General features: G+C 45.9%; 1 protein-coding gene across 16 annotated transcripts in view; it reads right to left on the bottom strand.

Moving 5' to 3' along the window:
* ANKRD26 (ankyrin repeat domain containing 26) overlaps window positions 1–14712 on the bottom strand; it is a 178499-nt gene that overhangs the window by 51169 nt on the left and 112618 nt on the right. For all 16 annotated transcript variants that reach the window (XR_010592041.1, XM_024109004.3, XM_008172589.4 and 13 more), the window contains 2 exons: window positions 12948–13025; window positions 8179–8313 (listed from right to left, as the gene is read on the bottom strand). Coding sequence is in view for 15 of the 16 variants with exons in the window: in XM_024109004.3 (XP_023964772.2) it covers window positions 8179–8313; window positions 12948–13025 (213 nt within the window). In the remaining variant the exon portion in view is untranslated. The remainder of the gene's footprint in view (window positions 1–8178; window positions 8314–12947; window positions 13026–14712) is intronic.

Raw genomic sequence — 14712 nt, 5'->3', positions numbered from 1 at the left:
TTAACCTTCTGTTGTACCTATTTCCGAAGGCCAAACACTTGCCACAGCAATCCACGACTATAGGCATCTGGTTCCAGAGACAGTTGCTCTTACTGCGGTATCTGCAATATCAAGCAACTTTTCAACTACCTTGATAACATTTCTGAATTCTTTCTGGTCTTCTTCAAGGAAAGAATATATGATGTGGCAAGACTTGCTCCACATTTTGTATTCATAGTAGCTCATATGAGACTGGTAGTTTCCTATGCAAGTAGCAAACTATTTTTTCTGAAGGAAACCAGCATCTGGAATTATGGCAAGGCAATAGAGAGAATGGTTACCTGTGTTGTAACTGTTGTTCTTCCAGATGTGGTTGCACATATGTATTCCAATGAGGTATGCGCTTGCCCAACAAGCTGGAACCAGAGTTGTCTGAAGCAGTACCCATCAGGACAGTGCATGTGCCCTGAACCTCCCCATAACCCTTCCTGAAGCTCCTTAAGTGCAGTGCCACCTCAACACCCCCTCAGTTCTTTTACAATGGAATATGGTGGCTCAGTACTCCAATGCAGATGGGACAGAAGGCGGGCCCTGGCATACATGTGTGCAGCTATATCTCTAAAGGACAACCGTTACAATACAGGTATGTAACTGTTTTTTCTTTTTTGAGTGGTTGTGCACACATATTTCACTCAGATGACTCACAAGCAGTACTGTTAGGAGGTGAGACTTGGAGTCTACTTAAATAATGATTGCAATATTGCTTTCCTAAAGTTGCAGCAGATCTTGAAGCAGTTGTGATGGCATAATTATGAGTGAAGGTATGCTTCCATGGAGGACCAAGTAGCAGCCCTACAGATATCCAATATAGACGTGTTTCTCAGAAAAGCTACTGAGGTATCTTGAGCTCTTGCTGAATGGGCCAATAGTCTCTGTGGAGGAGGTGTATTTGCTATTCTGTACATCATTATGATACAGGAAGTAACCCATCTAGAACGTGTCCATGCTGAAACAGCTTGGCCTCTCACTCGGGTCAGAATATAAAACAAAGAGCCAAGCCAAGGAGACAACCTGACACATCAGAGACATTAAACATAAAATCATAGAACTGGAAGGGACCTCGAGAGATCACATAGTCCAGTCCCCTGCACTCGTGGCAGGACTAATTATCTAGATCATCCCTGACAGGTATTTGTTTAACCTGCTCTTAAAAATCTCCAATGATGGAGATTCCACAACCTCCCTAGGCAATTTATTCCAGTGCTTAACCACCCTGACAGTTAGGAAGTTTTTCCTAATGTCCAACCTAAACCTCCCTTGCTGCAATTTAAGACCATTTCTTAAACAATTTTTCTTCCTTCTCCTTATAACAACCTTTTACATACTTGAAAACTTATCATATCCCCTCTTAGTCTTCTCTTTTCCAAATTAAATAAACCACAGTTTTTCAATCTTCCCTCATAGGTCATATTTTCTAGACCTTTAATCATTTTTGTTGCTTTTCTCTGGACGCTCTCCAATTTGTCCACATCCTTCTTGAAATGTGGCACCCAGAACTGGACACAGTATTCCAGTTGAGGCCTAATCAGAGTGGAGTAGAGCAGAAGAATTACTTCTCGTGTCTTGCTTACAACATTCCTGCTAATACATCCCAAAAGGATGTTTGCTTTATTTTGCAACAGCATTACCCTGTTGACTAATATTTAGTTTGTGGTCGACGATGACCCCCAGATCCTTTTCCACAGTACTCCTTCCTAGTCAGTCATTTCCCTTTTTGTATGTGTGCAACTGATTGTTCCTTCCAAAATGGAGTACTTTGTATTTGTCCTTATTGAATTTCATCCGATTTATTTCAGACCATTTCTCCAGTTTGTCCAGATCATTTTGAATTTTAATCCTATCCTCCAAAGCACTTGCAACCCCTCCCAGCTTGGTATCGTCCGCAAACTTTCTAAGTGTACTCTGTATGCCATTATCTAAATCATTGATGAAGATATTGAACAGAACCGGACCCAGAATTGATCCCTGTGGGACCCCCCTCGTTATGCACTTCCAGCCTGACTGTGAACCACTGATAACTACTCTCGGAGAACGGTTTTCCAACCAGTTTTGCACCCATCTTGTAGTAGCTCCATCTAGGTTGCATTTCCCTAGTTTATGAGAAGGTCATGTGAGACAGTATCAAAAGCTTTACTAAAGTCAACATATACCATGTCTACCACTTCCCCTCTATCTATAAGGTTTGTTACCATGTCAAAGAAAGATATCAGGTTGGTTTGACATAATTTGTTTTTGACAAATCCATGCTGACTGTAACTTATCACCTTATCTTCTAGATGTTTGCAAATTGATTGCTTAATTATTTGCTCCATTATCTTTCCGGGTACAGAAGTTAAGATGACTGGTCTGTAATTTCCTAGGTTGTCCTTATTTCCCTTTTTATAGATGAGCACTATATTTGTCCTTTTCCAATCTTCTGGAATCTCGTCTGTCTTCCATGACTTTTCAAAGATAATCGTTAATGGCTCAGATATCTTCTCAGTCAGCTCCTTGAGTATTCTAGGATGCATTTCATCAGGCCCTGGTGACTTGAAGAAATCTTATTTGTCAAAGTAATTTTTAACTTGTTCGTTCCCTATTTTAGCTTCTTCTGATCCTACCTCATTTTCACTGGCATTCATAAAGTGGTATGTTTTCTTTACTAGGATGAAAAAAACGAAACTATCTCTTTTAAAAATCTAGCAATCTTTACACCCTTCCCACACCAGTGTTGGTACATAGAGAGGAATGGAAAAGACTTGTTTCCACCCTGTCATTTGCTGCTGGTTCAATTTGCTCTGTGAATAGAGATCAACTATTCTACCCTCTCTGCTAAGAGCTCTTCTTAAGGTTTCTCTTGGGTGCCTTTGTTTCCTCACACCAGATGGTTTCTACTTGACAGCTTCATGTGGATGTCTGTGTTGGCATCTGGAGTATATGCCCCAGATCTGTCCAGCACTTCCTTCTGATACTGATGGAAACAAGTTGCTTGTTGGCGATTTCTCAGATCTCTGCTGGTGATGAAGTCTTTCCAACTAATGTCCAGAATCTTTCACAGATAGAGGAGACATAGCTGGCTCCCAGTCTGGCTGGCTCCCAGTCTGGCCCAGTGAGCCCCCTCCAAACGGTTGCACTTACTGGAGCCGCTGGTCTGCCACTTGAGCCTTGCAGCAGCTGCAGCACAGCAGTTGCTCAATGCATACCATGCTCACAGTTGCACTTGCCCTACTATGACTTTCACTGTCTGCTCCAAGCCCTGCTCCCACTCCAGCCTCAGTCTCCCGGTCCATTCTGGTTTCTGACTCCTTGCTCCGACTCTTGGCTACGTTCCTGACTACGACTCTGGCTTACCCTTCAGCTTAGGCTTTGACTTCTGACTTGGGTTCTAACCTTTGGCTTGTCCCCTTGACTCTGACTCCAGCTTCACCTTTGGACTAGTGACTGATCCATGGATCTTCACTTGCCATTACCCAAACTGCCACCACAACCACCAGGCAAAGTCCTGTTCCACTCACTAGGTTGGCCACACACACCCTGACAGCTTGCAGTTTGAACAGCCCACAAAAAAACAGACGTAGGGAGGGCATGGGCTTAATGACATGGAGGTTGCATCTGAAACAATCACAGTGGGAGCCCCACTCAACCTCATGGACTTAGTAGGGGCCTTACAGGAAAAACAAGCCCAGTTTGCTGCACTTCGAGAATCGAATGCAGTCCTGTAGGCCCAGGTGCAGGCTCACGAAATCCAGGTCCAGGTGACTGCACTACAGAACTCGAATGTCAGCCTCCAGAGCCAGGTGCAAACCCAGGCAGTGGCTAAAGTCCCTTAGACTCTCACACCTATTATCTGTGAGTCCAACGTTCCTCTACCGGACAAGTTCAACGGGGACTGGACCAAATTCCAGGGATTCTTGAATCAATGTCACCTTGTTTGTACTGCAACCACAATAATACCCCATGGATTGCTCTAGGACTAGGAATCGTGATTAGTTGGCTTACTGGAGAGGCTCTGGGGTGGGCTTACCTACTATGGGAGATGTTTAGCCGTTTTTTCAAACATTTTGAGACAATGGAAGATATTTTTGACAACCTTAACAGAGAGCACACTGCAGAGTCTGTGCTCCATGCCCTCCAGCAGGCGTCCTGGCCCATTGCCAGATACACAGCTGAGTTTTGATGCCTGGCAGCCAATACCTGCTGGAACCAGACTGCATAATGACACTGCTTCTGGTAAGAACTCAGTGATTCTATTAGAGATGAATCAGGGGCACTGAGTGGCTCTGACTGATCTGTGCATCACTATTGATGGCTGACTAACAGAACGAGGCCAGGAAAAGCAGCGCATCCCCCGACCCTTACTGAATCAGACCCGTCTGTCCTATGCAACTCCAGGTAGTCTACAATACCCCGAGCCAATGTAGATTGAACAAATTCAACCCTGCCTCTCCATCAATGAAAATAAGTGATCCTGGGCTCTAGGACTGTGCCTGTACCGTGGCAAATGTTTGCATTTTGTGGTGGGCTGATGACCAAGAACCACCATATCCCTCTGAGTCAGGAAATCCCAGAACCCAGCCCCAGTAGCAGGGCCAGATCTGGGTCAGTACTTCACTCTGCCAGCCCGTGAGCTGCTCTGCCACTGCACTGCTGGAATCCAGACAATCCCCAACCAGCGGACCACTCCACTTCATCTTCTCCTTGGCACCTGGTGATGCCTGTCCTCTGCTTGGAGGCCCTGGTTGACTTGGGTACGTACGGTAACTTAATTGACTAGGAAGTTGTCAAGGATCATCGGACCCCTACCCTCCACAAGGACTTCCCCTTCTCGAGTGCGTCGAGATCATTGATGGGTCAACCCCTCTCTTTAGGGCCTATCACATAGCAAATGGCATCCCTGGAGGTCATCAGCAGCAGCAGTCAGTAGGAAATCATGCAGTTTGGGTTGATCCATGGCTCACATTCACTTATTTACGCTCTCTTTGAACCAAAGCTACAAGCCCTCCAGGAATATCTAGAGGAAAACCCAGATGGGATTTTATTCATCCCTCCACCTCTCCAGCTGGCACCTCTATATTCTTGATAGCCAAGAAGGATGGCTCTCTCCAACTCTGCGTTGATTACTGGGCACTAAATCAAATCATGGTGCGCAATTGATATCCTCTTCCCCATGGTGCTTGGAGATACTCTACTTAGCTCGGATCCTTACGAAATTAGACCTTCATGAAGCATATAACTTGCTCAGAATATGGTAAGGGGGTGAGTGAAAGACAGCCATTTTGAATATTTGGCTATGCTGTTTGGCCTCTGTAATGCCACTGCTACCTTCCAGCATTTTATGAATGAAGTCTTTAGGGATATTCCATCAGTTCATGGTCACCTATTTAGCTGACATTTTCATTTTCTCTGAAAATCAAGAGCTCTGTATCTGTATCATTCTAGACTGGCTTAGTCAGAACCAACTCTATGACAAGTCAGAAAAATGTGAATGTGACAAGAACACGGTGGAGTTTCTGGGTTATGTCGTATCCCTGGCAGGACTCACTATGGACTCCTGCAAGGTAGCGGTGATTACAGCCAAGTCCTTCTTTGAATGGTTCCAGTCTGTCTTATGAGTCTTTATTTGGGGAAGACCTAGAGAGGAAGACCAACCCCTCTTTCTCCCAGGAGAAGAGTCCAAGTCCAGGGGTCTGTCCAAAACCACTATAGCCTTGGTAATGAACTGTGTACAGGTGGCAGGATATTCAAATGAGGGCCCTGGGGCCGAGAAGAGTCTCACTGCTTGTTCCACGAAGTGTTGCTTGAGGCACAGATCTCTGGAAAACTGTGTTCTTCTTTTGAAAGAATGGCTGATACTGCACCTTTCTTTAACGTATCCCTCACAAAAACTCAAAAGATTGCACATGTAGAGGGCACTATTTGAGACACCCCCCCCACAACAGGGAGTGCTTAAAGCTCAGTGAGTGCTGCATGCCATCGATGCCTAGCACTGAAAGCCAAGTCCTAAATACTTTAAAAACAAAAATAAAATCATAAAGGAAGCCTAACTACTGGGTACTAACTGCTAAGTAACTATTTACAAAAAAGGCAGAGATTTGCTCACTGACTATGCAGAGAAAAAAACATGAGGTAAACTACAAAGAACGCTCTGATTATGGGTGTGGTGGCATCCCCGCTCTCCCAACATAGTCTCAGGAGAGGCCATGAGGAGGCGTAGGGCACATGCACCATCTCAACAGGTACTGCTGCAGAAAACAGTCTGGCTCCTGTGCACCAGGCGCGCACACACACACACGGCCAGATTTACACCTTAGGTGCCCCTAGGCACAGCATTTTCAGTGCCCCCCTGCCTACAGTGGACCTATGTGTAGGGGTCCTGGCCAATTTGAGGGCCTACATAAAAATGGGCGCCTAAGCCTTGGAAGAACCGCTGGGTGGAAGCCCTGAGCCTGGTGCCCCGAGCCCAGGCAGGAGCGGGGTGGGGAGCGGAAGCTCCGAATTTGGGTGCCCATAGCCCCGGCAGCATTGGGGGGAGGCAGAAGCCTCAAGCCTGGGTGGTGTAAGTCCCGGCTGCAGCCGCGGGGGCTGAAGCCTTGAGCCCCAGCTGCAGCCACTGGGCAGAAGCCCTGAGCCTGGGCCGGCTGGAGCCATGGAGGGTTGAAGCCCTGAGCTTGAGCACCCAAAGCCCCATGGCAGAAGCAGGAGGGAGGATGGACGCCTCTGCCCAGGCAGAAGCTAATCTTAATACCTGGCTATTGCAACACATTGCCTGGCAACTCTGAAAAGAGACTCCTGAGGGCTTCCATAAAAATACACAGTGTTCCCATATAAAACACATTTGGAGGGAATTTGGCTATAAACCAACATTTCAGTGGTCTCATTTACAGATGAGCTATAGGTACTAAATATGTGGAAGAGGACATAAGTCTCATTAGTCTCAAGAAGAATCCCACTGAGACAGAGGCTGTTGTAAGATTGGAACAGATTGGTGAATGTCCTTGAATCTCTTTCCTGAACGAAAGATTTTGGCCAGAGCCAAGTCCAGGATGACTCTGTGAAGGATAATCTTAGGTAGGAACAAAAATGAAATTATCCCAATTTAGATGGATAGCTAAGGATTGGAACAGTGTCATGTTGAAGAAATGTTTTAATGCTTATTGAGACAGTAAACAATTAAACCTTGTTGAACAATAAAACTTCTTTAACAATTTTTATTGTTTCACAGGAAACTGGCAAGACAAAGGAGTATGGAACAGGATATGTCAGAAAATACAGAAACCTCAGTTGATAAAGGTACCTTCTGAGTTGTGGCCAGGATCAAGGTTGATGTTGTTCCAAGGTTTAGTAACTTTTGGAAAATGAAAATTTTTGATGGTAATTTTTAATAAATTTACCTGCACAGAAAGTACTAATAAGGGGAAACTTGTTTTTATTTATTTTAAACTAAAATGTATAGCTGAGACAGCCATCAAGATTTCCTGGGAACTCCTCCAGTCTTACTGCATACAGTGAAACTGAAAGCTGATGATATAGAAGGGATTGCTGTGGTTCCTCTCCAGAAGTGGTGCACAAAACACATTAGTGAAGTCAATGGTTGTAGAACTACAGAGCTATGTGACTTTCTTGGCAATCTAACACAAAGAGAATACACTCAAGAATGTGGATCTATTATATATCAGAGGGGTAGCCGTGTTAGTCTGAATCTGTAAAAAGCAACAGAGGGTCCTGTGGCACCTTTGAGACTAACAGAAGTATTGGGAGCATAAGCTTTCGTGGGTAAGAACCTCACTTCTTGCATCTGAAGAAGTGAGGTTCTTACCCACGAAAGCTTATGCTCCCAATACTTCTGTTAGTCTCAAAGGTGCCACAGGACCCTCTGTTGATCTATTATATGTTGTAGCTTTAGAGAATCTGACAGTTACTGGCTATCATATCATATAATATGCCATATCACCCCTCAAGAGACACAAAATCTTCCAGATTTTTAAGAGGCTCTCCGCCTTCTGTTATAAAATTGTCAATTTACTTCACAGAATTTGTATGCCACTGTAAGCATGAATTTCACAGGATACTAAGAAGGATGACATAAAATGAAAATATAACTATTTAAAATACAGATATAGCTTAAAACTGATAAATTATTTAGGTATTTTTTTGACTTACTTGTTCCAACATCTCAGCCTTTTCCCTGTCAAGTTGAGACAGACGAACTCCAAGTTTGGATCTGGACTTCAGCTCCTCCTCCCACAGATTATGTGTATCTTTTGCAGTCATTGACAGCATGGTTTGTTTTTGGACCTACAGAGTAAGCATTTGCACAGAACAAAAATGTAACAAACAAATGTCAAGATTATTGTCAGGCTGGAAGTTATAAAAATTTTAGTCACATATGAAGGCCCTAATTATCAGTACAGTAACTCCTTGCTTAACGTTGTAGTTACGTCCCTGAAAAATTATACTTTAAGCGAAACGATGTTAAGTGAATCCAATTTCCCCATAAAAATGAATGTAAATGTGTGTGTGTGGGGGGGAAAAGAGAGTGGGTTAGGTTCCAGGGAAACTTTTATTGCCAGACAAAAGTATATATATATATATATATATATATCTACACACACACACACACACACACACACACACTATAAGTTTTAAACAAACAATTTAATAATGTACACAGCAATGATGATTGTGAAGCTTAGTTGAGGTGGTGAAGTCAGAGAGGGGAAGAGGGTGGGATATCTCCCAGGGAATGCCTTACTGCTAAGTGATGAATTAGCACTCGGCTGAGCCCTCAAGTGTTAACACACAGTTGTTAATGTAACCTCATGCTCTACAAGGCAGCAGGAATGGAGGGAGGAGACACAGCATGGCAGAGAGAGACAGAGGAACACACCGTGTGTGTGTGTGTGTGAGTGTGTGTGTGAGAGAGAGAGAGAGAAGTGTATTGCCACTTTAAGTACACTGACGCCACTCTAAGTACACTGCAGGAGGCACCGCGGAGCAGCTCCAAGGCAGAGGACAGGAGCAGCACATGGCAGTGATGAGGGACACCTGAACTGCCCGGCAACTGATAGCCTGCTGGGCAGCTGCTGCACAGGGAACTTAGGGGAGCTGATAGGGGGTCTGCTGGTCCACCCTGGTTCCAAACCCCCACTAGCTAGCTCCAATGGGCTGCTCCTTCTGCAAGCAGTGGACAAAGCAGGCAGCTGCCAAAGAACGTTATAAGGGAGCATTGCGCAACTTTAAACAAGCATGTTCCCTAATTGATCAGCAACATAACAATGAAACAACGTTAACCGGGACGACATTAAGTGAGGAGTTACTGTATCTGTCTTTTTATCTGCTAATTTCTCTCTTAAGAAGCCCATCCAACAATCTATAACAAGAGAGTTGTCTTGTTACTTATGACCAGGAGGCAGCAACAAAGAAATTAGGGGAACAAACCCATAGGGGCCCACTCCAACTCAACTCTCCAGAATGAGGTCTTCCATAGCTGAAGATCATATGAAGTATATAGTTAACTCAAGAAAGAAAACTAAAAGCAACACCGGGAGAACTGGTGGATAGAAATGGCATGCCGTATTATATATCTAGAGAAAAATCAGCAGGTGAAATTTCTCTATGGCTAATAGAAGGCAGGCATTGATGATTAGAAGCAAAAATATATAAACACTCACTCCAACTACTCACACAAATTTTAATATTATGTACAGATTTCCTGTCAGCCCTACACCAACCTACAAGACTTCTGCTAAAGGCTTCATCAAAAGAAGTCAAACTTATACAGCCTGGTAAAACTGTGGATGCTTGATCATGATGTAAACTTGCAAATTTCTTGCATGGGTCCCTTACACTTACTTACGAAGTTGCTGTAGACTGACTGAATGGTAATAATGCCTCTGCTTTTTGGCAAGGAGAAACTCCTTATATTTTAAGGCTTCCCCAACAATTCCTGATCCACTTAGAGATAGAAAAAAAGACAGTTATCTTTTCCATAACTGTTGTTCTTTGAGATGTGCTGCTCATGTCCATTCCATATTAGGTATGTGTGCGTGCCACATGCACCGGTGCCGGAAGTTTTTCCCCTCAATGGTATCCATAGGGGACCGATTCTGGTGCTCCCTAGAGCGGCGCGCACATGCCATGGTATAAGGGGCGCCACTGGCCCCCCCCACCCTCAGTTCCTCCTAGCCGGAAACTCCAACAGTGGGGAAGGAGAGTGGGTTATGGAATGGACATGAGCAACACACCTCAAAGAATACCAGTTACGGAAAAGGTAACTGTCTTCTTCAAGTGCTTGCTCGTGTCCATTCCATATTAGGTGACTCTCAAACAGTGCCAATAGAGGCAGGTAGGAGTTCACGGGGATGTGTAGATTGCAACACAGCTCTGCCGCACCCAACATCGTCTGTGGCTTGCTGAGTGATGGTGTAGTGCACCATGAATGTGTGAACTGAAGACCACGTCGCAGCTCTGCAAATGTCCTGAATGGGAACATGCACCAGGAAGGCCGCCGAGGACGCCTGAATTCTGATCGAGTGGGCCCTCACAATTGGCAACGGAGGGACCTGTGCCAGCTCATAACCGGTCCAGATGCAGGAGGTGATCCAGTTAGAAATCCTCTGCGATGACACCGGAAGGCCCTTCATGTGGTCTGCTGTCACGATGAAGAGCTGGGTCAACCTGCGGAAGGGCTTGGTATGCTCCAGGTAAAACGCCAAGGCACGTCTGACGTCCAGGGCATGCAGCCTCCTTTCCTCCCCAGTGGTGTGCGGCTTCGGACAAAACACCGGGAGGAAGAAGTCCTGGTTAACATGGAAGGAAGACACCACCTTCGGCAGAAAGGCCGGATGGGGTCACAGTTGAACTTTGTTCCTGTAGAACACCGTATACAGCAGCTCCAATGTCAGGGCTTTAAGCTCCAACACGTGTCTCATGGATGTTATCGCCACAAGGAATGCGACCTTCAATGACAGGTGGGAGATGGAGCAGGAGCCCATAGGCTCCAAGGACTGGCCCGTGAGCCTAGAAAGAACCAAGTTAAGGTCCCACTATGGGACAGGTGCCCGGGCCAGCGGGAAGAGTCTCTCGAGGCCTCTCAGGAATCGGACTGACATGTCGTGTGAAAACACTGTCTGACCTTGGATTGGCGGGTGAAAAGCGGAGATAGCTGCAAGGTGTACTCTGATGGAAGAGAGGGCCAGCCCCTGGTACTTAAAATGGAGCAGATAATCTAAGATAGACTTCAAGAGGAGCGCGTTGGAGAGATGGTACGCTCAGATGCCCAGTGGGAGAACCTTGTCCATTTAGCCAGGTAGGTTGCTCTAGTGGAAGGCTTCCTGCTTTCCAAAAGGATTTGCTGGACCTTGTTAGAGCAGGCCCGCCCCTCCAAGTTCAACCACGCTGCATCCACACCATGAGGTGAAGGGGGGCGAGGCTGCAGTGTAGGAGACGCCTGTGATCCTGTGAGAGCAGATCCAGTCGGTCGGGACAGGGACAGGGAGCAGCCACTGCCAGGTCCATCAGTGTGCCGAATCAATGTTGGCGCGGTCACACTGGGGCAACCATGATGACTTGAGTCTTGTTTCTCTTGACCTTTGACAGGACTCTGCTGATGAGCGGGATTGTGCTATCTATCCCCATTTTACATATGGAAAAAATGAAGCACATTCTAACACAGGGGCGGGCAAACTTTTTGGCCTGAGGGCCACATCGGGTTTCCGAAATTGTATGGAGGGCTGGTTAGGGGAGGCTGTGCCTCCCCAAACAGCCAGGCGTGGCCTGGCCCCTGCACCCTATCCAACCCCCCCGCTTCTCACCCCCTGAAGGCCCCCCCGGGACTCCTGCCCCATCCAACCCCCCCGTTCCCTGACGGCCCTGCCCCCCGGAACCCTTGCCCTATCGACCCCTCCCTGTCCCCTGACCACTCCCGGAACCCCTGCCCCTGACTGCCCCCCCGCCACCCCATCCAACCTCCCCCCCTTCCTGACTGTCTCCCCGGGATTCCTGCCTCCATTTCCCGCCCTCTGACCGCCCCGACCCCCATCCACACCCCTGCCCCCTGAGCACCACCCCAAACTCCCCTGCCCTCTATCCAACACCCCCGTTCCCTGACCCCTCACCGCGCTGCCTGGAGCACCGGTGGCTGGCGGTGCTACAGTCGCGCCGCCCAGAGCACTAGGACAGGCAACCGCGCCGCCCAGCTGGAGCCAGCCACACCACCGTGCAGCACAGAGCACCGGGTCAGGCCGCAGCTCTGCAGCTGCGCTGCCCAGCAAGAGCTCACAGCCCCGCCACTCATAGCATTGCACCGGTGGCGCAGTGAACGGAGGCTGCGGGGGAGGGGGTAGTCTCCCAGGCCAGGAGCTCAGGGCCTGGGCAGGAGGGTCCTGCGGGCTGGATGTGGCCTGCGGGCCGTAGTTTGCCCACCTCTGTTCTAACATGTTCAAGATGACATGGCAATACACAGCTGAGACAAGAACAGAAAGTTTCCCACATTCCACTCCTGTGTCTTAACTACATAAGCATTTCTTCCCTATAGGCCACAAAACACATTATGCATGAAACTGTTCATGTTGATGAAAACATTACATGTTTACAGGGGCCTCATAGACTTTAGGGTCAGAAGGGATCATTATGATAATCCAGTCCGACCACACTCACATAACCTCACCCACCCACCTCAGAAAAAGGAACTGTTAAACTCATAATATGGCTCTTAGGAAACATATAACCAAGTCCTATATACTAAGACACCTTGCTCTATAATAGGGTCTTGAATGCAACTCCCCTGGGTATTGTGTAATTTCCCCCCTTCATACAAAGCCCCCAAACCAAAAACAGCTATTTCATTCCTGCCCCACAACCATGGTCATTTATAACAGTTTGCAGAGGAGATAAAAAGTAATGGCCATGTGAATTGTGTCTTAATTTACCTGCTGATTTAGCTGTTCTTCTAAATTGATTTTTGCTGTCTGTAAGCCTGTTATCAAGTCTTCAAGGCGATTATGAACCTATACAAGCATTAAAAAAAAAGATATTACATTTGTAACTTTCCACACTCAAGTTCATATATAATTACAGGACAGAAATGATGCAAAGAAACAAACAAGTATTGTGAAAATTTCTAAGGACAGTCAGACATATTCAAAGAATATTTTCCTTTTTGTATTATTACATACCTGCCATACCCGTTTTGATGTCTATGTCAACTGATTATTTCCCCTAACATTCCAGACATAATGGGACAGACAGCCAGGCCAGAGACATCCTCCCCTGGCCCTCCCCAGATAAGGTGGGAAGGGATGGGATGGGGAGAGTGTGGGGTCCCAGGCTAGGGGTGGGGTCATGTCGGGAGTGGTCACAGGGGTTACTCCCGACCCCCAGCTTCTCCCCCTCCAAAACATTTTCCCACCAGTTGCTGTCCCGGCCCGTCAGGGTAAGCAGCTGGCGCGCCGGGACATTTTTGTTTACTTAGGTTTACCGCCGTGCCTGCGGATGCTCGAGGTAAACAAACCATCTCGTCCCACCAGTGGCTTATTCTAATGGCCCGGGAGCCAAAGTTTGCTGACCCCTGAATTATAGGGTCGGCTTACGAATGGGTCATAAACATTTTCCATTTTTACTTATCCATCTTGTGGGGGAGGGGTCGGCTTATAAACAACTGGCTTACTATTGAGTATATACGGTACCAATCATTTGCATTCATAGAGTATTTTGACTCAACAATTCTACATGTCACAAGTCTATGAACTATGTAAAGTGCAGTAATTGTTGTGAAAGCATGTATACCCTAGTCTCAGAACCAAATATTCTAGGCAAAAATTATATAAAGTTCACAGCCAATATAACCTCAGCTTTTTACTGTGATTCATCATCTAGAAGAGAACTCAGAAGAAGTGTGGATCTGCAGAGTTAACATACAGGTCTCTCCTATGTTATTTGCGCTATATATATATATATATATATATATATATATATATATATATAGATAGATAGATAGATAGATAGATATAGATATAGATATAGATATAGATATAGATATAGAGAGAGAGAGAGAGAGAGAGAGAGAGAGGCCTCTGTTCAGATCCATTCAATTAATCTCTAAATCCAGGCCTGTTATTACACTGCAGGTGTCTCAGTACTTGAGGGTATATGGTGGTACTTCATTACATATAAAATCTCTTCCACAGCATGCCTAGAAAAAGCCTAATAGTATTTTTCTCTCCCTACCCCCAAACTACTTCCCACTTACTCCAGTGATTGAAATAGACTGTGGATACTGAGAATAATTCCTCTCGGAACAGCTTGCTTCTGCTAGCATTTCTCCTCAATTTCCACACAGTCCAACTCAGGGAGCTACTGGACCAGGTGACAAAAGGCCTATCTTTGAGGAAGAGGTGTACGATAAGATGCATCTATATTAGACCTGAAAACAATGGCCTTCATGGCTAATTTGGAAAGATGAAAACTAAAGATGCTCCCCATATTGCTTTGCCAGTTTGGGTGGAGTGGACAGTTCAATCTCTATGCCCATTCATATTTGACTTCTCTATGACACTGCCTACAAGGGTGTCAGTGTCAATTAGTGACGACTGTTGTGGTGATTTCTCTGATGTGGACTTTATTTAAAAGAAAAGCTAGCTACCATAGAAGAAAAATGGATCTTAAACAAAAAGTCAAAATCTCACAGAAGGTACC

The sequence above is a fragment of the Chrysemys picta genome, chromosome 1 (assembly GCF_011386835.1).
Source record: "Chrysemys picta bellii isolate R12L10 chromosome 1, ASM1138683v2, whole genome shotgun sequence".
NCBI lineage: Eukaryota > Metazoa > Chordata > Testudines > Emydidae > Chrysemys > Chrysemys picta.
This window is presented reverse-complemented; position numbering and strand designations above follow the sequence as displayed.